Consider the following 21,806-nt stretch of genomic DNA (forward strand, 5'->3'; position numbering starts at 1 on the left):
TTTGGATAGATATTACAAATTGCTAACTTGAAATTTTTTTGACTAACGGCGCAAAGCGCCAAGATGGGCTCAAAGAGCCCTCCTGACTGCTTTAATTTACTAAAACATATTTCAAACAAAGCTTATATTCTGTTGAAAGTTTTGTATACTCGTTCGAATATTTATACTTAAACTCAACTCCTGTAGTTCCTGGTGTTTCAATGATGCGGATGTTACCTATTTTCATGAATGGTGGCGTTTGACCACAGCATTCGATTTCAGGGTCGAGATAGTCAATGACACATTGTTTCCCTGTTATTCGTGATATAACATTTTCAAGGTCCTCCTTTGTTAGAATTATTTGGTTCTTGCTTATAAGATTTGTCAAAAGCTTCTTATCGTCTTTGAGTAAGATAGTTTGATATAACTGAAGAAGGTAATGGTCTACGTTATCTGAAGGATTTGTTTGAACATTTGTGTAAGGGTTGTCGTTGGCTTCTCTTGAAAGAATTTGGTCCAGTGGTGGATACTCTAACTTAACATCTGATGTAGCGTTAGCGTTTGAAGCTGAGTTTAAATTCACGGCGCCATGCGCCAAGATGGGCTCTTTGAGCCCTCCCGACTTAAGTTCTGGTTCTTTTTCTTTCAAACACTCCGAACTATAGTTCTTTATGACAATATTGTTTGTCGTTCGTGAGTCAACATTTGATGTTGGTTCAATTGGAACATTAACGGCACCAGCTAAGATGGATTTGCTTCTCATTTCATATAGAATAAAAACCTTTTATATGTATGAAATGAACAATATACTCGACAAGGGTTTGAATGTAAAGCTAACGAATGAAAATATTGTTGAATTCACTGAGACAGGTGCTGTGTATAAAGATGTAGAACTACTGAACAAAAGAGCTAAGGGAAGAAGCAGGAACATGAACAAAGGGTGGAAGCCTATAAAAATTTATGTCAATGATGGCTCAGGAGGTTCAAACATAAAGTATGCAGAAAGTTATAGAGTTTATGCTCTCAAAGGTGAAAAGCCTTCATTTAAGAACAGCTATTCTAACGCATATCCTCAAAAGTTAACGGATGGGGAAGTGGATGATATGAATGACAGCAAAAATATTAACAGAAATGGCGACAGAGATGCATGGAATTTGTTTACCATCAGTCAATTGAAGGTTAAACTTTAAAACAATGTTGGTCGTTCCCATGGAATATTTTTGACTTTAATGGTATTAGTCATGATATGAATCTCAAGGTATGAACGAGGAGAGATGAGAGACTTATATGCTTCCCAAATTTCTTCAAAAGGTAATGTTATACCTGACTGTTTCCAAATGAGTTCAATATCATAGCGTGAGAAACCTTGAAAGATAACGAAGTCAGTTATGAGACGTTTTATGTTTAAAGCTAAAAACCTCCATGTTTGCATAAGTATTGCTACAGTTAAGTGGTAATGTCTGACTTTAGTAATGATGTTAGCTAATGGTGAGTCTGCTTTTGACACTAAACCTTTTCCGGCGAAGTCGTCGCAAACGAGCAGAGTGTTTGAAGGATACTTTTTGAAGGGGTATTTTGAAAGTTTTGACAGAATGTAGTTTGTAAGTCGTTTCATATCGTAAACTCCTGAGTATTGACGTAAGTGGTGTTTGTCAATAATTCTTTCCATCTCTTCTGAAGTCTTTTGCATTCCTGACTGTATAAATTCAACGATGGCATAATATTTCCTCTTACGTCGAATGTAACGTTGAAGAAATTCAATGAGTTCGCTATCTGGAACTTTAACGACAGAGGCTTGAACTTTTGACATAAATGTTTTCGCTGTTGAGTCCATAGAGTCTGAAGTTGCTGATATAATGATTTGGTCATAATATGAATCTTGACCTAAACGCTCTGTTATGAGTATATGACGAATGAGGTTAAATGTCTTACCTGACCCCATCTTTCCACAATAGAAATAAACACCATTTGAACAGAACTCATAGTCCTTACTGAAAGGAAGAATAAGAGAAGAGTTAAGTTTGTCTGTAGTTTCATTCATGTCTTCATCTACGTCATGTATTAAATGCTTCATTTTATCTCCATTAAAAATGCAAGTCAGAAATATTCAGAACATAGCACCGAGTCTAACTGACAAGAGTATAAAGATATACTATGAACACGTTATGATGAAACCAACCAAAATTCAAGAAAGTCAGTATACTTATGAATATCCAAGACACTGGGTAGAGTATGTAGGAGGTGAGAAAGCTATTGAAATAAGACAAGTTAGAAGTATTCCAGCAGGAAGGACAATATTATTGAAGAACTTTAATGTTTTGAGATATAATGATGAGACAAAGAAGCAAGATAGTTTTCCTATTGCTGTGTATGTGAACCTAGACACAGGAGATGACATGAAAGTTTTTAACACAAAGCTTCAAACGGTAGTGAGAGAACAACTGACTGCGGAAGGACACCCATTACCTTCAGAAGTTACCATAGCGTATAATTTTGAAACAAATGCAATAGATTTTAAAGTCGTCTCTGCAAAGAAGTCAGGTTTTACATTTAATGAAGCAGATGTATATTCGAATGAAAACTTCAAAGCTATTGCATGGTTAGATAATGACGATTGCTTTAAGAAAATATTTAAATTCAGTGACTCAACGATGTCAATAGATGACCTTCGTGGAATGTTACCATCGACGTTTACAGTAGAAGGTTCAGCAGGATTGCTTACAAGATTGTCAATTGGTGGTATTTGGTCTCGTGAGAACATTGTTATAAAATCCAGTATAAGTGAATTTGCTGAAGAATCTATATTATGTCTTTCAAACTATATGTATTCGCCGCCGAAGCATTATAGTATAACAAACTTTGTCAGTAAGTTTAATATAAGACTTGTTGAACCTTCTTCAATGAAAGATGTTGTGCTACCAAAGACGGAAAGGATGGACTCATTATTGAGATGATTTTAATAGCATATTAAATGAGCTTGTTTTTAAAGGTCATTCATGATGAAATAACTGTTGTAGAAGATGTTAGCAATTGTTCAGACATTTTGAAGCGTATAGATGATATAAGAAAGAAGTTTATGAATGAGAATGTTTATGTTTCATTGACTTTCTCCAGTAACGAGAACTTTTATGAGATAATATTGAAGAGAGATGATTTTAATATGGTGTAAATGGTAGCTTGGGCAGCTTTAGGCGCAATGGGAACAAAAGCATTAGCATTTGGAGCAAAAGCACTTGGGGCTTATGACGCAGTAAATAAAATGAGTGGAGGAAGAGTTTCGAAGACATTAGATGCAAATAAAGGAAAGATTGGAGGCTGGGTTGCAAAGAAGTTAAGATTAAATAAAATAGGGCTCATAAATAAAGCATCCAATTTGGTTGCGACTGAGTCAGAAAATGCTTTAGGAAAGGACGATGAGTTTGCAAAACATGCAAAAGACTTTAATGACCAGATGAAAGGTGAAACAATGCATTTAAATAGAGTCGATGGAACTAAAGAAAATGTTTCTTCTCCACCAGTAGTTCTTCCGTATGGTCCCTATGGAATGTATGGAAACCCTTACGAAAGACCATTTGACCCATTGACTGGTGGAAGTAACTGGTATCATTACGGACGAAGAAGAAAGACAGTTAAGCTGGAGACAGACGTGAAGAAAGCAACTAAAAAGAAACCAAGGAAGAGAGTTATAAAGCAATGAATTCAACATGGTTAGAAAAGAGGTTAGAAAACGTGTTAGATCTAACATTCTAACATAAAATTATTTTTGTGCTATGTTTTCATACGTGTGAGGGTGGTGATATCATTAATTTTTATATAAATGACAGAACAAAAATATAACATTTCTACTCAGCAGGAATGAGACCCTTACTGACTATGTATTCGTTTAATGCTTGATGAAAACAATGGTACATATTATCGTATGGGTATACACAACGTCTGTTTCCATCGTCGTCGTATATGTAGAGCTCAAATCCAGTCCAACCTTCTTTTGTACAATATGTAGCTTTATTTAAGTATGCATTTATGTAGATAAGGCAATTTTCTTCATCGCTCCAGAAATAATTTTTCGTCATTGTTGAAATAGTTTTCGTTCCTCTGCGACCATAAGGAATGTATGCAATGAACTTTGCGTCATATGGGATTGTAATATATTCAGGGTTTCTTTCATCGTCAATGGGTCTGTCTTTGTTAAAATGCATGTTTCTCAGTTTTACTTGAGTTTTGAATAGTTCACGGAAACGTTCTGGGAAAGAGTCATAGTAAATGTAGTCGGACATGTCTTTGTAATGAAATAAAAATTTAAAAAAATAAAAATAAGTTATTTTTATTTAGTGAGGACGGTAGTGAAGTCGTTAGTGAAGTCGTTAGTGAAGTCGTTTATGTATCAGATGGTTTTGTAAATATTTAAGGTTAAGTTGGTGTTTGTGTTTGTGTTGTAAAATATACGTTACCGGTTTTGTAAAGTGTCAAACCGTTAACTTGGGTAAGGTGGAACGCAGTGCCGCCGTACCCAAGTTAGGGATACTAACTGAGTCAACATACCTACAGCTAAAGGTTCTTCACATGACGACTATGTTGTTGACAAAGACTTACCATGGTTGAAGATTGTAATTGTCCACAACCACTTCATGTTGAACGAAAGTCTTACAAACCCATTCTTTGGTAAAAGTAAGTGCAACATTGTCAGAGCTGTAAACATTCTTTTCGAGAAAGGTTTGTTGGAACCAATTCCAGATGACAAGCTGACAGAAACTTTTGTACCAAAAGACGAAACAAACTTTTCATTGTTAGCAAGACCAAAAGTTGTTCCAGACAAAGTTCTAGTACAAAAGAAGTACACAGTTCCACAAGGGGTTGGTATGTTCGGATACCAACCTGAACCAGAAGAACTTCCAATGAGGTTGCAAGAACTTCAAGATGCTATAAACAAACTTCCATTGAGACATCCAATTGACATCAAATTGTATTGGAGAGCATCTGAGTTAGGTCAGAAGGTTTTATATGAAACAGGTTGCTTCGACGATGTTTATGAGATAACAGGAGAAGTTTCTCAGAAGATAAGAGACTCACTTGAATTTCCACAAACTGGACCAATTGGTTGCGACAAGTTCGACTCAGATGAAAAGATATACTATGTCGACCTTAACGCTGCATACATGAGGTTTGTCCAATATATTCCGACTGGAATTCCAAACGAAGATGGTGAGTTCCCGGGAAGGAACTATACAGTTGGAAAAGTCATACAACAACTGTATGATATTAGGAAAGCTTCAAACCCAAACTTGCAATGACACTCAAATTGCTTATGAATTCGACATGGGGATATTCCATTAAGAAACCTCAAGAGATGAAGAGTAAACATTATGAGAAGGTCGACAACTTTGTTGAAAGGTTTTCTCCTTTTGTTTTGAAGTACGAATTCACTCAAGGTCAAAGTGGCTTAGTAACCACATTAAAACCTATTGTCGAACATTGGTCTTACCCTCAGTTCGCAAAAGCAGTCCTTGACAACTACAACAAATTCTTCTCCGAAGTCAAATCCAAAGTCAAGGTTTACTATGAGAACATTGACGCACTCATGACGAACGAAGAAGGATACAACAAACTCATTGAACTGGGAATGGTCGGTGAAAAGATGGGTCAATTCAAATTGGACAAAATTTTCACCGAAGTTCATGTCCTCTCCAAGCGTAAGTACTGGGGTGTTAAAGAAGATGGTGAAATAGTTAAACATTGCATGAAATAAAAAATTTATTTTTAAAAAAGTGATATTTTTTTTAATGGCGTACATCCCTGAGCGCTTCGTCCAGTTCAACCAAATGTTGGTCTCGGACCCAGGCAAGAGATATTCCAAGCCCGAACTCGACCGTCTCTTCAAAGAATGGATTGAAGACTACAGAGGAGACGAGTGGTTGACAATTGAATTTGCTCGGGCTTGGAATTGCTACAGAAGGGTCTTAGACGTGGACCCAAGACTCACGTACAGAGGTTGGGATGTGGTCTTCACATTCCAAGATTGGTACGAATACCAAAAATAAAAACTTAAATTTACTTGGGGTTTCCCCCTAAAATAATTTTTTACTCTTAGAACCACTCGAGGTTCTCCTTACGGTTGTTGAGCTTGTCACCGTCAATGTGTCTGACCTTCGTCTTCTTGTCTGGATTTGGAACCCATTGAATTGCGACAAGATTGCCCATGGAGATTGAACCGCGATTCCGAAGGTTAAGGTTCAAGTGTCCCAAGTTGTTGAGGACTGGGGTAAGAACCTTGCCTGTCTCCTTGTTGCGGATTTGGTATGGGTAGGGTTGGGAAATTTCGTAACCGTCATCGGCAACAAGGGTTGCCCATGTAGCGGCTTCAGGAACTTCTTCGTGTTTCTCTTCTTCCTCGACAATTCCTTCTTCAATTTGGTACTCACGAAGTACGGTGTTGCATGTTCTGTCCTTTCCGAGTACCTTCCAGATGGCGTCTATCTGTTCGAAGAAACGGTAGATGAGTCTGGCAAGGTCTCGGTTCTCTCTCTCGTAATTGCGCAAGGTTTCCGCGAAATCGTTCAGGCATTTCTCATTGGAAGCTTGGTTCATGAGGACATCGGCTTTAAGTTCCTTCATCTCTGTCATAAGACTACTTTGGAGAGTCTTAATGGTGTTTGTCAGATGAGCTTTCAATTGGGCAATTTGAATTTGAACTGGGCGCTTGTCTGGCAACCTTGAAAGGACATCTGCCATTGTGTTCGGCTTCGGTGCTTGTTCGGACATCGAAAAAATGAAGTGGTTTGAGAATGACGGTTTTACTTCAAAACGCTTGTTATGACAGTTATGTCATACAACAAGTTTAAAATAATATCTTGTTCTTCTTCTGAACGTTTGTTGTCTCTTCCGATAAAAGTTTCGAACATGAGAACCAAAAAACGTTTTTTGAGATTGCGGAAGAGTTCAGGCAAACGTTCATATTCTGGATATGTTGGGAGCAGTTCAAAACATCTGAGCTGACTTTCGGACAAAATTGGGACAAGGTCAGAAAATTCATCTTTGGTCGGACTGCTTGAAGGTAAGTCCCTTACATGTAAGTAGCTCTGGTAAAGTCTTCTCATTTCTGCTAACTTCTGGAGTATAGCTTCGTAATTTAAGAGTTTTAATTTTAATTGTCTTATTCCTCTCTTGACATCTAAACGGTAAGTATCCATGAGGTCAAGAGTAGCTTTGGTAGCTTTAAGTGGAGCTATCTCTTCTTTGACTTGTGCAATTTTGGTTGCAATTGTGGTTTGAGCTCCTTCAAGTTCGCCGTCTATGTCGTTCTCAACGCCTTCAACCATGGCTTGAAACTCTTCATCGGTCCATTGAGATTGGTGTGGGACGAATTTAACTTGCTTCATTCAAAAAATGAAAAAAAATGTTTTTACTCTAAACGTGCCATGTATATGGCTATAAGAAACTTACCAGAAGGCTTCTTCTTCACATGAGTCTTTGGCAACTTGAGAGTTCTTGTTGGAGTTGGGTCTGGAATTTCAATTCTCTCTCGAGCGCGCATTCCCCACTGTCTTTCTTGCCACCATAAACTGTGTATTGACCAAACTTGCATTTACAGGAAGACCGGTCAATACAAGGTTCACAGTTGAAATAGTTGTACTCATACCTGGTGAGTACGAGTGTGAGTAAAAACATAAAAAAGTGAGTTAAAATGAGATGTTTACTGAATTGGTTGGATGTCGCCTTCACAGGTTATGTAGAACGGCTGACCAGAGAAGTGAAGGAGACCCTTGAGAATTTGGTTCATTCTTGGGAAAGGGTTCTCTCTGTTTGGAAGTAGTATCCAAGGACGCTTGGCAAAGAACTTTATAATGGCTTCCTTCTTTGCTTGCTTTATGTCGTCGAAGGCTGTCCCGTCTGGTATTTGAATTGGAATTCCAGTCGAAGTCTCGAGATTCAAGGCAGCCCTTCCCGTTATCCAACCGTTAACAAGCTTGCCTTTTACATTCTGCCTGAGGAAGTCTTTAACAAGCTCGTTAATTTCAATTAGGTAAATTGCCTCGTCGGTAGGTTCGACCTCGACCATTGCTACTGTCAGTAAAAGTACTGCTACTGTCAGAAAAAGTACTGCTACTGTCAGAAAAAGTACTGCTACTGTCAGAAAAAGTACTGCTACTGTCAGAAAAAGTACTGCTACTGTCAGAAAAAGTACTGCTACTGTCAGAAAAAGTACTGCTACTGTCAGAAAAAGTACTGCTACTGTCAGTAAAAGTACTGCTAGTAGCAGTAAAACAACTGCTAGTAGCAGAAAAAAGGAAAATTTGAGAGGGTTTTCGACGATAAAGTACTGCTACTGTCAGTAAAAGTACTGCTACTGTCAGTAAAAGTACTGCTAGTAGCAGAGATTTTTATCGTTGTGGTCCGACAGGACACAAACGGATGACTGACGTCCCACCAACCGAGTCCATTCCCAAACCAGAGGAACCTAAAGAACCACAACAGTCTCCTCAGCAACCTCAGTTCCAGCAAGTACCTCCGAATTACTACCAATTTCCACCTCAAGGTTACTACCCACCATAAGGCTTACCGAACTACCCTCCTCAGCCTATGCCTTACTTCCCCAACCCTTGGTTGTTCCAGCAAGCTCCACCCCAGCAATTCCAATTCCAATCTCAATCGAAGAGAGACCAAGACTTCGAAGAAGGTCTGAACCGCTTACGCAAAGAGTATGCTACAGCTCCAATGGAAGACGACAGGCTTTCAGTCTCTTCCCTCAAATCGACCGATTCGACTCGTACCACAGATTCGGTTCGTGACCGTGAAGACTACCTCAAGCAGTCTGAGAGACTCTTCATCCTACAACCATTTACAGTTGGAGCTCTCAAGAACATGCGCAATTACGAAGGTCAGACACCAGCTGGAGACCGCAAAACAGACGTGCTTACAAGAGCAGTCCAACTGGTCAAGACAAAGACTGAGATAGTCGACTTCATTCTTGCAGCTTGCCCATACAAGTAAAAAAATAAACAATTACGAATTAAACTTTTTACTCTTTCTTTTCTGAGTTGTTTAGAGCTGGTTTCTCTTGTAGAAACCTTTCGTACTCTTCCATGGTCATGTAATTGCGAATTTGGTACGCAATTCCAGGTTCGTTGTTTTTGAACCTGATGTATGTAACGCTTCCATCCTCCTCAGGGAAGTAAGCTGCTAACATCTGACCAAGTTTTCTCGGTGACTCGGAGCTCATAAAAAATGTCACTTTTTAAACGTTAAGTGTTTAGTCTTAATTTACCCTTTGTTTGTCAAGGTAGTATTGGAGTGCAATTTCTCCAAATTCTCTGTGTCGGAGTTCTTCAGCATTTTCCAAGGTGTACCTGGAGAACTCAAAGAAGTTGTCAAGAACATACTGCCATGCTGCTCTTCTGAGTTCGTCGGTATTTTGGAAGTGTTGCACCTTCGAGTCTTCGGACATGAAAAAATGACACTTTTTCTATTAAACCGTTTTGGCATTTCTCATGAGTGAGTATAGTTCTGCCGAACCATTGGAAGAGAAGAAGTACCCTTGCTGGCAAAAGACAAAAATAGTTGCCTTAGTTGTCATTGCAATTGTACTCGTAATTGAATTCATTGTACTTCTCTTCACGTACATAAAACTCAGCAATGGTATTTGCTTTAAGAAGCTACCATCTTACTAAGACTAAACACTTACATTTTTCAAGCTTGACTTTTTACAATTTGAACTTTGTTTGCGTAGATATGAATTCTGAAAGAAGTATGAGGGTCTTGTATGACTTTGTACTTCTCCCATAGTTCATGTCTGTCAAAATTACCTGCCATGGACTCTTTCATAAGTTCCATGAAATCGTCTTCGGACAATCCGGGGAAAAGTATTATGTCAGTAAGTATTCTTTTAACATCCTTACTTAAACTCTTGGCTGTCTGTACACATATTACGACTGAGATGTTAAAGTGTCTGAGCTTCTTAAGAATTCGACACATATCTTGTTCTCTGTTCTTTAACAAAGGATGAGAGGCGAAATCATCTAAGATAAGAAGACATCTATGAGGGTAAGTCTTCCAATCGTAAGATTGCAATTTCTTCGAAATGTATTCTATCTCTTTCTGTTTGTTTCTGAAGTGTTTCTTCTCTAATATTCTCTGCATTTCCTCATTTGGGTCTTTAAACTTAGTTTTTTATATACTCATTTATAGCATTATACTTCAAAACTCTTCTTTGGTACTTCTTTATCCAATCTAACAACTCAGTATCCTTTATACATACTAACTTAGACTTCTTTATAATATCTTTGAACGAATTGACGGTTTGGTCAAATTGACCAGAAGTACTACAAATGACTACTAACTCATAGAATGGGTTCTTCTCATCTAGTTCTTGTTGTTGTGCAGCCATTTTAAGATAAGTGAAAGTCTTACCAGACCCGGGTGGTGCAATTAGACCTGTTATACCATTCTGAGCAAATAGGAACTTGTCATGTATAGGCTTTATCTGAGCATTTTCTAACTTCCTCTTGTTCTTTTAAAACATTCTCAAATTTTTGTCAATGTCAGCAAACTTTTTTTCTAACATATTTTTAGAAAAATTAAAATTTTTATCTTTTAGAAAATGTCTAGCGATTTCGCTATCTATATTCGAGACAAACTTTTTGACAGCAAAACATCTGTCGACCATAAAATCTTACATAGTGTAAACAAGAAAGGTGAATTTGTTCTAAAGTTCTGTTTCTGGGAATATGACAAGAACCATAAAACATTACAAAGAGCAGTCTTAAAATTTGTCAATGACAGACTTGTTGACAGAGATGACGCCGATTGGAAAGATGAAGTCCAACAAAAGTTCTTAGAATGCAAGAAGACACATGCGCTGTTCTTGAAGATGAAATAGAAAAAAGAATAGATGAGCTATTAAAGGACAAAGAACTTTTACATAAATATGGTTCTGAGAAATTTGACGTCTCACCACCAGAAAGAAGAAGAAAGAAAAGAAAGAGTAAAAGAAGAAGAGAAGAAAGAACCTGAACCAGTTCCAGAGAAAAAGAAATTTGACATGTAAAAATAAAATTTTATTTTTAGAACATTTCTGGGTCAATGTCAATGTTCTCTTCCTCTTTAGGAGTAAACACTGGCTTAGACTCTAAAATCTTTTTACCCAATTTACCTTGAACTTCTACAACTTTAGACTCATAATATTCATAGTCGTCTGTCTTCTTTGGTTCATAAGGTATAACAAGTTTGTATGCTTTGCCTTCTTTAAGGTTTGAGAACCTTCTGTCAAAACTTTCTTTGACTGTTAACAAACCTTCTATGTCTAAGTCTTCAAATTTCGCACCATTTTTAGTCACAATAGCAAACTTAACTGGTTCGATGTTCCAAACTTTGCTGAATGAAGACTTTTCAAAATGGTAGAAGTAAACATTCAAATATGTGAATGGGTCTAGTTCTTCTTTAAGTCCTGACATGTACTTGTTTACTGAGATGAATTTTGCCATCTTTTTCTATCGGATAAAAAATATTTTTTTAAAAATTTACTCAGAAAAAATTTTCTTTGTATATACACCATTCTGAACATCTAAAAGACTTTTGACATTTGCCAAGAATGTACGTTTAGAAGCTGCCATATAACCATATTCTTGACAATATTGTTTATATTCATCATATAAAGACTTTTCATCTAAACACTCAAAGTCGCTTTCTTCTATGAACAGTTCATATACACTCTTGTTTGCTTCTAACAATGTTTGTCTCTCTTCGGTATGTGGAATTTGTCTTGGATTGAATTTAGAAATATCTAATGTCATGAAATATGAGAACAAGTGGTTGTAAAAGTCAGATGTCAAAGTTTCTGCTAAGTCGTCAAAATATTCTGTATCTTGCATATGAGAATCTGACGTTCTGACAACTACATATCTTCTGTCAGAACTTTCTAACTTCATCGGAACAGCATTGTTTGAAACCATAATGAAGTTTGCAACATTTTCACAAACTCTTTGGTCTTTATACTTTCTTTCAACAACTCCAACTTTGTCTGTTATAAGACTCTTCAAAGCATCTGAGTTCAAAACTTTTGTTGTATCTATACTTTGAAGTTCATTGCAAACTATAAGTTTCATATTCTCTATTGAGGAGTTAAACTTGCCACAGATGTTTTCTAAGTTTGTCATATTAGGGTTCGAATAACCTTCTAACAGTTTGCATAAGATATCTGTAAAGAATGTGTTCTTACCTGTTCCTTGTTTTCCAATTATAATGAGAGCAGTTTCATTTTTAGCACTTGGATGTTGTAAGATGTTTGCAAACCAACATAAGATATACTCATAAACCTTTTCGTTTACATTGCATATAATTTCTTTGACATGGTCTAACCAAGCTTCTATAATATTTTCTTTCCATTCTACTTGTTCATATTTATATCCAGTGAAGATAGAATAGAAGTTTGGAGAAGGTGTATAAAACTTTATACCTCGAACTGAAAAATCTTCTAACTTTGACAATAAGATATCCCAAGCATCTAACATCTTCATTCCAACTTGTACAACTTTTATTTTCTTAAGTTTCTGTCTACATTCTTGTTCAGACACTATTGTTGCTCTTGGTTTGTTAAAGACTACATCCCATTCTTTCATAACATAACATTCTGGGGCAGAGTCGACATAAATGACTAAACGTTTCAAATTTTCGACTGCTTTGTTATAGTCTCTAAATGGACACATATTTCTGAATGCTTGGAAGTCATAAAAATCTGAAACATCTATTCTGTACATTTTTATAAAAATAAAAAAATAATATTTTTTTATTCTTGACTTTGTTGTTCCATTTGTTGCATTTGTTGTTCTTGAGCTATTTGTTGTTGAAGTTGTTCTTGTAATACAATACTTTCACCAGTTGCATCTTCTAATTCGAAACTTTCTGCCGTCATTGACAAATACATAGGACATAAAAGTTTTACAGGAACAAAGTTTGCGTCAACTAATGTCAACGTTATACTTGCCAAAGTGTTTGAGTTCACTAAGGTTGAAAATTCTGCATTCGAATGAACAATAGGCAAACCAGCAGAGAAAGTATTGTTTATACGCATAAGTATCTTTTGGTCATAATAGTTTCTGTCGACATTCGAATAACACTTTGAACCTAAGTTTGAAACAATATATAAGATTGGTGTGCTTAATGTCAATGGAATAGACATTCCTTGTATGACACCTTTTCCTGTTATAGGAAACTGTTGGTAGTAAAAACCAGATATAAGTTTTGTATTATAGCTCATATCGTTTATAGTAAACTCAGTCGGACATCCAAACATAATGAAACCTGCTCTAGTTGCAGCACATGTTACACCCGTACTTAAAGTATTAAATAAGTCAACAAAACCTGTTGGTGGTATATCTGAGTAAGTATCTTCAAAGGAGTATTTTTTACCATTCACAACAATAAAGTCTTCTGGTGTCAAAAGAGCAAAACAGGCTTTAGTCGTCATTGTGTTTAAGGTTAGTTTACAATATCGTCCTTGAGGACTTTGTAAGTTTGTTGTTATAGAATTATATGACTCGGGTTTTTAGTCGTAATAGTATAAACCATTATGTCTTCTGCCATTTACTTAGCAAATAAACTTTAATGAAATGTTGTGGTCGTCAAATATTTTTATAGCGTCTGGGAAACTATATTTTAAGTTCAACGTTTCACCTCCTTACATAACGTATATCTTGTCAATGGCATTATATGAAACACCACAGCAACTAATGTCGGGTTCTATTTCTTTGATGTTTATATCGTCTGCCTCTGTCAAAAGTTTCAATAGTTCTTTCAAAACTTCATGAGGTGCAATGACATATGAGTTCACTTTTACAGGGTTGTGTTCGACCAAGTTTAACATTATACTTAAAGCTTGACAAATCTTCTCCTGAGTTTGAAGTTTGTCTTTCAGTTGTTGGTAGTCGTTTCGAATATCTGCAACAGAACTTAAGTCTCTGTTAACTTCAGGATATGTTGGTTCTTTTACAGGAACAATTGTTATACCATCTTCGTCTTCGTATGGTTTCCCCACTTCAACATCTCTGTCTTTGACATTGACAACAACACTTTGACTGTTTGTTTGAGTTGGTGAATTTAACTTCACATCTGCCACCGCCATTAAACCTTTTGAAACACTTACGCTTCTATTTTTCGGAAATGACATTTTACTTAGAATAAAAAGATGGACGTATTCGGATATCTTATTGAATTGAAGCAGAACAAAGTTTATACTCACAAACAATACAAATACATTGACAGAATAGTTCTTTACACAAACAATGGAAAATGTTATAGAATAGCAGTCTTTGCTGAGCCTAAATATTTTCATAAAGCAAAGAAAGTTGGTATAACTGAAATGGTGAAAGTTCTTGAAGCAGACAAAAATATAACTTCAAAACTTACAGATATTACTAAAGGAAAGTTTATAATACAATATTATGTCAAAACTGGCGTACTGTCAATATTTGACGGAGAGAAGTCAGTTCAAGAACAACTTACTGACCTGCTGCCAAAATCTGCTCGATGGAAGCTGTCATTATGCCAATCTGAGGAGCCCCAGCAGGTTTCATCGAACGAATCTTCAAAAGAGCATCTTCCGTGAAAAGTGCTATTGGTTTTGTAAACTTCTTTGCTCTCAATTCATCTGGACCGTCTCTGTCACCAGTATATTGTATTTGAACTGTACCAACAGTTGAAATACCACCCATAAAGTCTTCTGAGTCAGCAAATGGAATGCCAAGCCAAAAGTTTGAACGGTCTCCATTTGTATATTGAGTTTTTTGACCTCCTGTATGAGTCCATACTTTCACATATGGCATAATAGAACTTTGCATTTCAGGGTTAATGGTTGTTGTGAAGTTGTTGTTAAAGTTCATAGCATCTAATGTCAAGTTGTATGACCTCATATCCTCAACTGTAGAATATTCTTCTCTTGGATAATATTTGCCATCTATGTTTATATGATATTTAATACCAGGGTTGTAGAAACAAGAATAGTCATTTATAGTTCGTCTGAACAGTACAAACATAGTATCTGCATGTTTCATTGCAGTTGTTAAAGCAATATCTGTTCTTGCATCTGCGGCTCCTGGATTTTGGTTTCCAACTTCACCTGCAAAGTCTTTGACAGATATTTGGTGTATAGGGAACATAAGTGGAACTGCAATATATTTGGCAGCTAAAGCATTTGAAATATCTGGGTCCAACATATAGACTGCAAGTCTGCTTTCTATTCTCTTGCATTCAAACTGTTCGCATGTAAACCTAACTGGGTCCCAAGCAGTTCCAGCAGCATTGAAATAATAGTTTACTTCATTGTTGAAGTTTGAGAAACCAAAGTCTAAGTCAACTTTGTCTTTGCAAAATTCGGCGAATGACGTTTGATTTGTTCCCTTTACGTCTGTAATAGTGAATGGGTCTTGTGTTGGTGCAATGACTAAGTTATTTTTGCTTGGAGTAAGTTCGATAGAAATTTTTCCTGCCCAGTTTGGCAAGTATCTTAAAAACCTGAAGATGAGGAAAGATGACAAAGGAACTCTAAGTTTCAGTTTTACTTTGGTTACTGCTGCTGCAGTTTGTCCAGAAAGGTTAACATAAACTCCTGGAACGTTAGGGTCAAGTCTTCTTATTTTCTCAATAGTTGCATACTGGTCTGTTTGTTCTCTAGCTTGTGGTTGTACTGAGTTTCTCAAAGCGAACCATTCATAGTTTGCCCATGTTACTGTTTGAACTAAGTCAGAGTTAGAATATATCTTATATCCCATAAAAACTTCTGGAGCATATTGGTATCCGACATAGAAAATTCCATTGCAACCTTTCTTGTCAGACAACTTGGCAGAAGGTTTTATTTCAATGTCTTGTTCCACGTATAAGAATGAGTTGTCAATAGAAATAATATGAAACCTGTCGCAAGCAATATCTACTGTTGTTGAAGAACCTTCTCCAAACTCACATACGTTTCCATAAGAAACAGCAGTTGTATATTCGTAAGTTCCAGGAACTATTTCTGACCTTCTAATGGCATTGTCGCATTCGTTATACCATTCGGAAACATTTCCGTTCATGGCATCCAAAACTGTTGGCGTTATATTCTGAGCGGCGTACATTTCATATGGGTAAAAATATAGAATAGTTGGATTTATGTGTCATAATAGAACCCACTCGGACTAAGCTTTACTTTCTTCCTGACTGAGTTTTTAACTGAATCTTTAACTCTTCTTTTTCCTTCATTGCCACTACTTTCACTAGATGAAGTTACTTCTTCACTACTTTCACTTTGTTCTACTCTTCTCTTCTTCTTTGGTGTCGCTTTTGGTAACTTGCCCTCTGCTTCAAGTTGTTGCATCTTTGCCTCATATTCACCTAGTATGTTGTAAATTTCCCATGTCCTTTTTGCCTTTGGGCTCTGGTCGCCCATCTCAGGTAACCTATATCCTAGAAAGATTTTGTCATAGTTTGTATTTGAGTCTTCGCTTATTGTTTGCATGACTCTTTCCTGAGTTTCCGGTTCAAGCTCTTCAAACAGAGCTTGTCCATATGGAATAAGCTCGTTTCCAAATATATGTTTTTGTAGCCATTCTGGTTTTCTTTCCATGTTACCAATAATATCTTTTGTGAATGGGAAAGCTTTTACCCAATGTTTCAGTCTTGCGTCATTTATTTCTGTAGTTGGTTTTATTTTGTCAAGGAACATGTTTTTCAATACTAACATTTCATTTGGTACTGTCCATTTGAGTTTTCTTAAATATTCATCCCTTCTCAGTTCATTGTCTGCAAAGTAAGTTTTTATGACATTTTGCAAACTTTCGTTTGCAAGGTCATGTACAATAGGTTCTCTTCCTTCTCTCTCCCTAACTCTCTTTCTAAACTTTTCACCAAATATACCATCTCTATAGTTCTGTGTAGTTCTTTGAGATAAATGTTCTAGAACGTCAGGTGTTATATTTCCCTCAGCCATGTTCATTTCATACTGGTCCAAAATATCTGCATCTTTCATATCTTTCAATGGCATTAAAGCCGCGCTGAAAATACCCGTTATATCTGGTTCACCATTCACTTCCATTGCGTCTACAACTTCTTGGAATTGAGGTTGTAAGTTTATGAACCACCTATCCGGATTAGCTTTATGACCCCATCTCATTGTAGTTCCATAGTCTGCAGAAACAAAAGTAGGTTTGTTTCCATATTGGTTAGGTTCGGAATGAACTTTAAACAATGTTTCATTTCTATATGTTTTGTTGAAATTTAACCTTTTATTTTCACCGAGTTCAGCCAAAGATTGAACGTTATATGGTCGTAAGTAAAAAGGATTATTGTATTTGCGTACATTTTCTTTCAGTACTTCCATTCTATGCTGAATATTTTCATCTGATGTTGGAGTCTTTTGTATGTCGGTGAACATTTTTCGATATTCTTCTACTATGTCAGCCGAATTTTTCTTAGACTCTTGGAAAGATTCCATATTCTCCGCATACACTTGTTGAGGGTCAAGATTTTTCGGCTGTTCCAAATCTTCATCTAGTTCTGTGAAGTTAGTTTCCAAAGGAGGGACTTGTTCGTTTCCTTCAGGCTCTTCTAGCTGTTGTTGCTGAACTATTTCTTCCATGTCTGGTTGTATCTGAACTTCTTCCTGTGGAGTTTCTTGTACCTCATCTGGTGGCATTTCATATATTCCGAGACCGTTTTTAACAAGTTCCCTATCTAAGTCATCCGGACTCATAAACCTTTCTTCTTTCGTTCCGTCTCTATTTTTTACGCGTTTCATGAAGAGAGTTGAATTATCATTTAGCTCTGACATCAAATATCTCGGAGTAAATTCATCCATGTCATTTGGATGATATGCTATTAAATCATATTCCTTAGCGAGCTTGTATTTTCCAGGTTTGAGATTATATCCCATTTGATGCTGAACCATAAAGCTAAATAGGTTCGGGTCAGTATTTCCTTCCTTGAACTTTCTAATAGCTTCTTTATATCTGTCACTAAAGTCAAGAGTATCTGGGTAACCATAATCTTCCTTAAGCATTTTTAAGAATTCTTGGTTTCCTTTTTCTCTACTTCTTTTATGTCTTTGCTCTGTTTGTGGTTGTTGTTGTGCATGGTTTTGAACTGTTGGTTGCTGTGTTGGTTGTTGTTGTGGTGCTGGATTTTGAACTGTTGGTTGTTGTGCAGGGTTTTGAACGGTTGGTTTTGGTTGTTGTTGTGGTGCTGGATTTTGAACTGTTGGTTGTTGTGTTGGTTTTGGTGCATGCCTGTGTCTATGTCCATGTGACGATGTAAATGTTTTAGGTAGTCCTGGTGCAGGTGCTTCTCTTGGAGGGTTTGGTGGTATATAAGTTCCACCAGCTGGCACATATGTTCCATCTGCAGCATAATGTCCTACCTGACTTTTCGTTTTTAAGAAAGCATTTACTAGGTCTGTTTTGGTCTGTTGTAACTCTTTTTCTTGACTTTCCACAACAGCTGCTCTAACGGCGTCATAGGCACTTTGAACTGCCTGTCTCGTTGCTGCATCTGTTATTTTCGTCATATTTTGTGCTACTTCTCTTAACTCTTTGTCGAAACCTTCAGACTTCAGTTTCTTTCCAGATGAGAAGTCGTTCACTAGTTTCACCTTACTATGAAGAGCTTCGAAGGCATTCTTAAAGTCAGCATTCATTAAAGCTTCATTTGAACTGTCTTCATCCGCTTGTATTTTTGTCCTTATTGACCCTATAAGTTGGGCTGCTTTAGCGTTGGCTTGGGCATCTAACCAGTCATTATTAGCTTTTATAATATCTGCGCTTTTCATTGCCTTTTGCATGGCTGCGTCGTTATTTTTACTTTCTTGTGCTAAGTTTTCATACTGTACGGTTTGGTTTTGCAACTGTAAAAGTTTTTCTGCCTTTACATTTGCTTCAACTTCTTTTTTATACTCATCGCTATCCATATATGTCTTCATGGCTTTTTGTTTTATCTCTTCATCTTTCAGTACTTTATATTGAGTAGTATGGTTTTTCAAATTTATAACATCTTGTTCCATTTTTGCTACTTCTGCTGCTTTTTCTGACACTTTTTTCGCATATTCCTCTGTACTTAGTTCTTTCAGTTGTTCTTCTTTCTTCTTTTTCTCTACGTTTAACTCATTGAGTTTCTTTGTGTGTCTGTCATATTCTAGTTTCTTTTCGTTTTCACTTATTTGTTTCTGTATGTCTATGTTTGACTTTTTGACATCTGTTATTTGATTTTTGAGTGAACTCAAATTCATTTGACTTTGAGGGTTATAAGCTGTTCCGTCTGCAGCTCCACCATAGCCTGCCATTTTCGCTAAAAGTGCCGCTCTTAAACCTCCACTCTGTGCACCAATAACTCGGTTTAAAAGCATAGGGTTGCTTGACATTTGTTGCAACATAGTGGGGTCATTCATCATTTGTTGTTGCAACTGTTGTTGTGGTGTCAGTTTTACTATTGGATGTTTCAATGCTCCCTTCCTCTTACGTATATTCTTACGTAGCTTACGTGGCATTTTAAGTGAAGTAAAAAACGGTTTTTGACAGATGTTTATATGACACTTTTTGTTCAGCTCAAAAATACTCGGTCAAAGTGTTGTCAGTTTTGTAAAATAACCGTCCTATCTTGTTTTAAAAGGGAGAAAAGGCTTCTCAAAGTATACTTCCTTGGAACGCCTGTAACTTTTCCTGTAGCGACGATAGACTCTTACTTGTCCGGACAAAGTTATACTATTTTGAGTGCTCTACAAAAAAGTCAACGGCGACGACTCTCAAAAACCGTTGTGTAAAAAGTTTTACCGTTGGACAAAAAAGTATATATAGAAAACAAAAAACGTTTATAGTTCATTCAATATTTGAGATAAACCGTTTTTCCAACAGTAACTATTAAATAAAATAAAAAAATAGAGGGGGTCTCCGTTGACGAAAACGGTTTATCTCAAACTTTTCTATGAGTGGTCCGAAAAAAACAGTTCATTTTTATCTAATGGAAGCCAACGCTGTTAACCACAATTCAAACATTAACAATTCTCAACCGCTAACCAAAGCCAAAGCCCCACAACCTCCAAGAACTGGCACAGCGGTTAGAATAACCACCAAAAAGTCTAACAGCGAATTAAGAGAAATTCTTCAACAAATTTGCTCTAAATATCTCAAAGACGCCGAAGAAAACACACAACCAGACGCTACATACAATACTCAGTTCTGTGAAGTTCTGAACAAAGCAATTACTAGTTCATTTGAACTTACTAAGACAATTCCAAGTCCAATTGAGCTTAGCGATGTCTTAGTTCAGTATTTTCCAACATTTACTAAGCTTATAATGTTGAGAACTTCATAACAAGTTCGTCAAAATCTTCCTCGTTACATCCAACGGTCATTCGACACGAGAATTGCCGAATTCCAAGTCTTTAGTTACGGATATGACGAAGATGAATACGTTGACGAGTTCGGAGACAACTGTACAAAATGGTTTGAATGTTATACGACAACACAATTTGAATTCGACTTTCTCGAATTCAACGCAGCAACCATTCATATCATTGCTCTTTACCTTTCCGAACAACAACAAGACCTCGCAGATGGAGATGTTGTTACTGTCGTCATGAAAACTCCTGAACAATTCGGAAAAAAGAAGTCTCTAATTGCCAAATTCGTTCCAGGACATCAGCTTTTCCAACGCACAGAAGTCTTCTGTATTCCTGGAACTAAGTTCTTTGTCAGGAGCGAACTCAAAGAAAGATATAATGTGTCATTCAATTACACATTATATAATGTTTTCGACCCAGAAGAAGGCTTTTTCCCAGAAGCAATGGAGGAGGAAGAAGAGGAGGAGGAAATACAAGACTCTATCCAAGAAGAGTCCTCCGAATTCACACCAGAAGACTAACAATTTTCCGAATAAAAACTTCATTTATACTAAACATCTTCGGGGCTAGAGGGCGCAACGCGCCTGGAAGCCCCACTCACCTGACCTATACCACATTCTACATCAATTGGAATTAAGAATATTCCAAATTAAATAAAAAATATCAATCTTTTCAAAATTTATATATCATTCATAGCCTGACTTATCAAAATGAATTTCAATTCATATTGTTCAAATAAAGCATTACTTTGAAAGTTTGAATCATTACTCCGACATATTTTCCTATATAGTAAAATCACAACCGAGATTGATATATGCATAACATTTCTAGCCATTTGCATGTAGATATGTGAAATTTTAACTCTAATTTTAAAATATTATAATTTTTTTATATATCATGTCATTATGTATAAATCAATTCACCGGATCATATATATTAATATATCTGTAATTGAATAGACTAGGCCAATTACATTAGTTTGATATCTTGATAACTTTTTAGATTTAGATTTCAACCTCAGCAATATATACTACTATGTACCAGTAATATAATGTTATAATAATGGGTTTGGATCTTCATGTAGTGTGGTTTTACAAGCAAAATAAATTTCGTCTAATTGCACTATGAATGTCATTAGTAGACTACTAAAATCATATGGTAGATTCTCTAGTGCCTACATAAGTATATGGTATATGTCACAAAGAATGTCTCTAATCAGGGAGCTGTATTAATGAGCTTTTATAAAAATTTACGGGCGTGTCAGATTCCAATAACAAAAACTTTAGGGTATATCTTAACAAAAAAGAAGAATGGTGCAAAAAACCTAGGTTTTTCCCACAGTTAGCGGTGTCAAACATTGCAGTTATTTCTGATGGCACTAATTCTGTTGATTTTACTAAAACATCTGGCAAAGTCAAACTTGCAGATGGAAGAACCGCTTTTGTTGGTGATGACAATTATTTGCGAATCTTTGGCA

The 21,806-nt window shown here is 36.4% G+C and overlaps 16 protein-coding genes and 7 pseudogenes across 23 annotated transcripts, besides 2 other annotated features; 10 read left to right on the forward strand and 13 right to left on the reverse strand.

The window, feature by feature from the left end:
• Positions 1–4,509: part of a mobile genetic element that runs on past the window's edge.
• On the forward strand, positions 651–1,169 carry TVAGG3_1090530 (uncharacterized protein; the record flags this gene model as incomplete). Its single annotated transcript, XM_051257007.1, has 1 exon — positions 651–1,169. One exon carries the CDS (start codon positions 651–653, stop codon positions 1,167–1,169), a length of 519 nt encoding a protein of 172 aa, XP_051075764.1.
• On the forward strand, positions 3,149–3,676 carry TVAGG3_1090540 (protein of unknown function, DUF4107 family; the record flags this gene model as incomplete). The annotated part of the gene is made up of 1 exon (XM_051257008.1): positions 3,149–3,676. The coding sequence occupies one exon, from the start codon at positions 3,149–3,151 to the stop codon at positions 3,674–3,676; it is 528 nt and encodes a 175-aa protein (XP_051075765.1).
• On the reverse strand, positions 3,822–4,256 carry TVAGG3_1090550 (uncharacterized protein; the record flags this gene model as incomplete). The annotated part of the gene is made up of 1 exon (XM_051257009.1): positions 3,822–4,256. The coding sequence occupies one exon, from the start codon at positions 4,254–4,256 to the stop codon at positions 3,822–3,824; it is 435 nt and encodes a 144-aa protein (XP_051075766.1).
• Positions 4,510–4,607: 98 nt separating the features above from the next.
• On the forward strand, positions 4,608–5,077 carry TVAGG3_1090560 (annotated as a pseudogene). The gene has a single exon. A coding segment is annotated over exon 1 (470 nt).
• Positions 5,078–5,557: 480 nt separating this feature from the next.
• TVAGG3_1090570 (DNA/RNA polymerases family) lies at positions 5,558–5,725 on the forward strand (the record flags this gene model as incomplete). Its single annotated transcript, XM_051257010.1, has 1 exon — positions 5,558–5,725. One exon carries the CDS (start codon positions 5,558–5,560, stop codon positions 5,723–5,725), a length of 168 nt encoding a protein of 55 aa, XP_051075767.1.
• Positions 5,726–5,759: 34 nt separating this feature from the next.
• On the forward strand, positions 5,760–6,017 carry TVAGG3_1090580 (uncharacterized protein; the record flags this gene model as incomplete). The annotated part of the gene is made up of 1 exon (XM_001294830.1): positions 5,760–6,017. One exon carries the CDS (start codon positions 5,760–5,762, stop codon positions 6,015–6,017), a length of 258 nt encoding a protein of 85 aa, XP_001294831.1.
• A 46-nt stretch (positions 6,018–6,063) lies between these two features.
• Positions 6,064–6,738, reverse strand: TVAGG3_1090590 (HNH endonuclease family; the record flags this gene model as incomplete). Its single annotated transcript, XM_051257011.1, has 1 exon — positions 6,064–6,738. One exon carries the CDS (start codon positions 6,736–6,738, stop codon positions 6,064–6,066), a length of 675 nt encoding a protein of 224 aa, XP_051075768.1.
• A 32-nt stretch (positions 6,739–6,770) lies between these two features.
• On the reverse strand, positions 6,771–7,355 carry TVAGG3_1090600 (uncharacterized protein; the record flags this gene model as incomplete). Its single annotated transcript, XM_051257012.1, has 1 exon — positions 6,771–7,355. The coding sequence occupies one exon, from the start codon at positions 7,353–7,355 to the stop codon at positions 6,771–6,773; it is 585 nt and encodes a 194-aa protein (XP_051075769.1).
• A 1,033-nt stretch (positions 7,356–8,388) lies between these two features.
• On the forward strand, positions 8,389–8,529 carry TVAGG3_1090610 (uncharacterized protein; the record flags this gene model as incomplete). The annotated part of the gene is made up of 1 exon (XM_001296802.1): positions 8,389–8,529. The coding sequence occupies one exon, from the start codon at positions 8,389–8,391 to the stop codon at positions 8,527–8,529; it is 141 nt and encodes a 46-aa protein (XP_001296803.1).
• A 27-nt stretch (positions 8,530–8,556) lies between these two features.
• Positions 8,557–8,967, forward strand: TVAGG3_1090620 (uncharacterized protein; the record flags this gene model as incomplete). Its single annotated transcript, XM_001296801.1, has 1 exon — positions 8,557–8,967. One exon carries the CDS (start codon positions 8,557–8,559, stop codon positions 8,965–8,967), a length of 411 nt encoding a protein of 136 aa, XP_001296802.1.
• A 28-nt stretch (positions 8,968–8,995) lies between these two features.
• On the reverse strand, positions 8,996–9,196 carry TVAGG3_1090630 (uncharacterized protein; the record flags this gene model as incomplete). Its single annotated transcript, XM_051257013.1, has 1 exon — positions 8,996–9,196. One exon carries the CDS (start codon positions 9,194–9,196, stop codon positions 8,996–8,998), a length of 201 nt encoding a protein of 66 aa, XP_051075770.1.
• A 485-nt stretch (positions 9,197–9,681) lies between these two features.
• Positions 9,682–17,170: a mobile genetic element.
• TVAGG3_1090650 lies at positions 10,136–10,537 on the reverse strand (annotated as a pseudogene). The gene has a single exon. A coding segment is annotated over exon 1 (402 nt).
• On the forward strand, positions 10,574–10,961 carry TVAGG3_1090660 (annotated as a pseudogene). The gene has a single exon. A coding segment is annotated over exon 1 (388 nt).
• TVAGG3_1090670 (protein of unknown function, DUF4108 family) lies at positions 11,037–11,456 on the reverse strand (the record flags this gene model as incomplete). The annotated part of the gene is made up of 1 exon (XM_051257014.1): positions 11,037–11,456. One exon carries the CDS (start codon positions 11,454–11,456, stop codon positions 11,037–11,039), a length of 420 nt encoding a protein of 139 aa, XP_051075771.1.
• Positions 11,493–12,128, reverse strand: TVAGG3_1090680 (uncharacterized protein; the record flags this gene model as incomplete). Its single annotated transcript, XM_051257015.1, has 1 exon — positions 11,493–12,128. The coding sequence occupies one exon, from the start codon at positions 12,126–12,128 to the stop codon at positions 11,493–11,495; it is 636 nt and encodes a 211-aa protein (XP_051075772.1).
• On the reverse strand, positions 12,758–13,554 carry TVAGG3_1090690 (annotated as a pseudogene). The gene has a single exon. A coding segment is annotated over exon 1 (797 nt).
• Positions 13,649–14,092, reverse strand: TVAGG3_1090700 (protein of unknown function, DUF4106 family; the record flags this gene model as incomplete). The annotated part of the gene is made up of 1 exon (XM_051257016.1): positions 13,649–14,092. The coding sequence occupies one exon, from the start codon at positions 14,090–14,092 to the stop codon at positions 13,649–13,651; it is 444 nt and encodes a 147-aa protein (XP_051075773.1).
• TVAGG3_1090710 (protein of unknown function, DUF4106 family) lies at positions 14,469–14,879 on the reverse strand (the record flags this gene model as incomplete). The annotated part of the gene is made up of 1 exon (XM_051257017.1): positions 14,469–14,879. One exon carries the CDS (start codon positions 14,877–14,879, stop codon positions 14,469–14,471), a length of 411 nt encoding a protein of 136 aa, XP_051075774.1.
• TVAGG3_1090720 lies at positions 15,481–16,079 on the reverse strand (annotated as a pseudogene). Its single transcript has one exon. A coding segment is annotated over exon 1 (599 nt).
• A 298-nt stretch (positions 17,171–17,468) lies between the features above and the next one.
• Positions 17,469–18,631, reverse strand: TVAGG3_1090730 (annotated as a pseudogene). The gene has a single exon. A coding segment is annotated over exon 1 (1,163 nt).
• Positions 18,632–18,900: 269 nt separating this feature from the next.
• TVAGG3_1090740 lies at positions 18,901–19,477 on the reverse strand (annotated as a pseudogene). The gene has a single exon. A coding segment is annotated over exon 1 (577 nt).
• A 470-nt stretch (positions 19,478–19,947) lies between these two features.
• Positions 19,948–20,301, forward strand: TVAGG3_1090750 (uncharacterized protein; the record flags this gene model as incomplete). Its single annotated transcript, XM_001301935.1, has 1 exon — positions 19,948–20,301. One exon carries the CDS (start codon positions 19,948–19,950, stop codon positions 20,299–20,301), a length of 354 nt encoding a protein of 117 aa, XP_001301936.1.
• Positions 20,302–20,565: 264 nt separating this feature from the next.
• On the forward strand, positions 20,566–20,850 carry TVAGG3_1090760 (uncharacterized protein; the record flags this gene model as incomplete). The annotated part of the gene is made up of 1 exon (XM_001301934.1): positions 20,566–20,850. The coding sequence occupies one exon, from the start codon at positions 20,566–20,568 to the stop codon at positions 20,848–20,850; it is 285 nt and encodes a 94-aa protein (XP_001301935.1).
• Between the last annotated feature and the right edge of the window lie 956 nt (positions 20,851–21,806).

This window comes from Trichomonas vaginalis (genome assembly GCF_026262505.1).
Source record: "Trichomonas vaginalis G3 chromosome Unknown ctg_186, whole genome shotgun sequence".
In the NCBI taxonomy this organism is placed as follows: Eukaryota; Parabasalia; order Trichomonadida; family Trichomonadidae; genus Trichomonas; species Trichomonas vaginalis.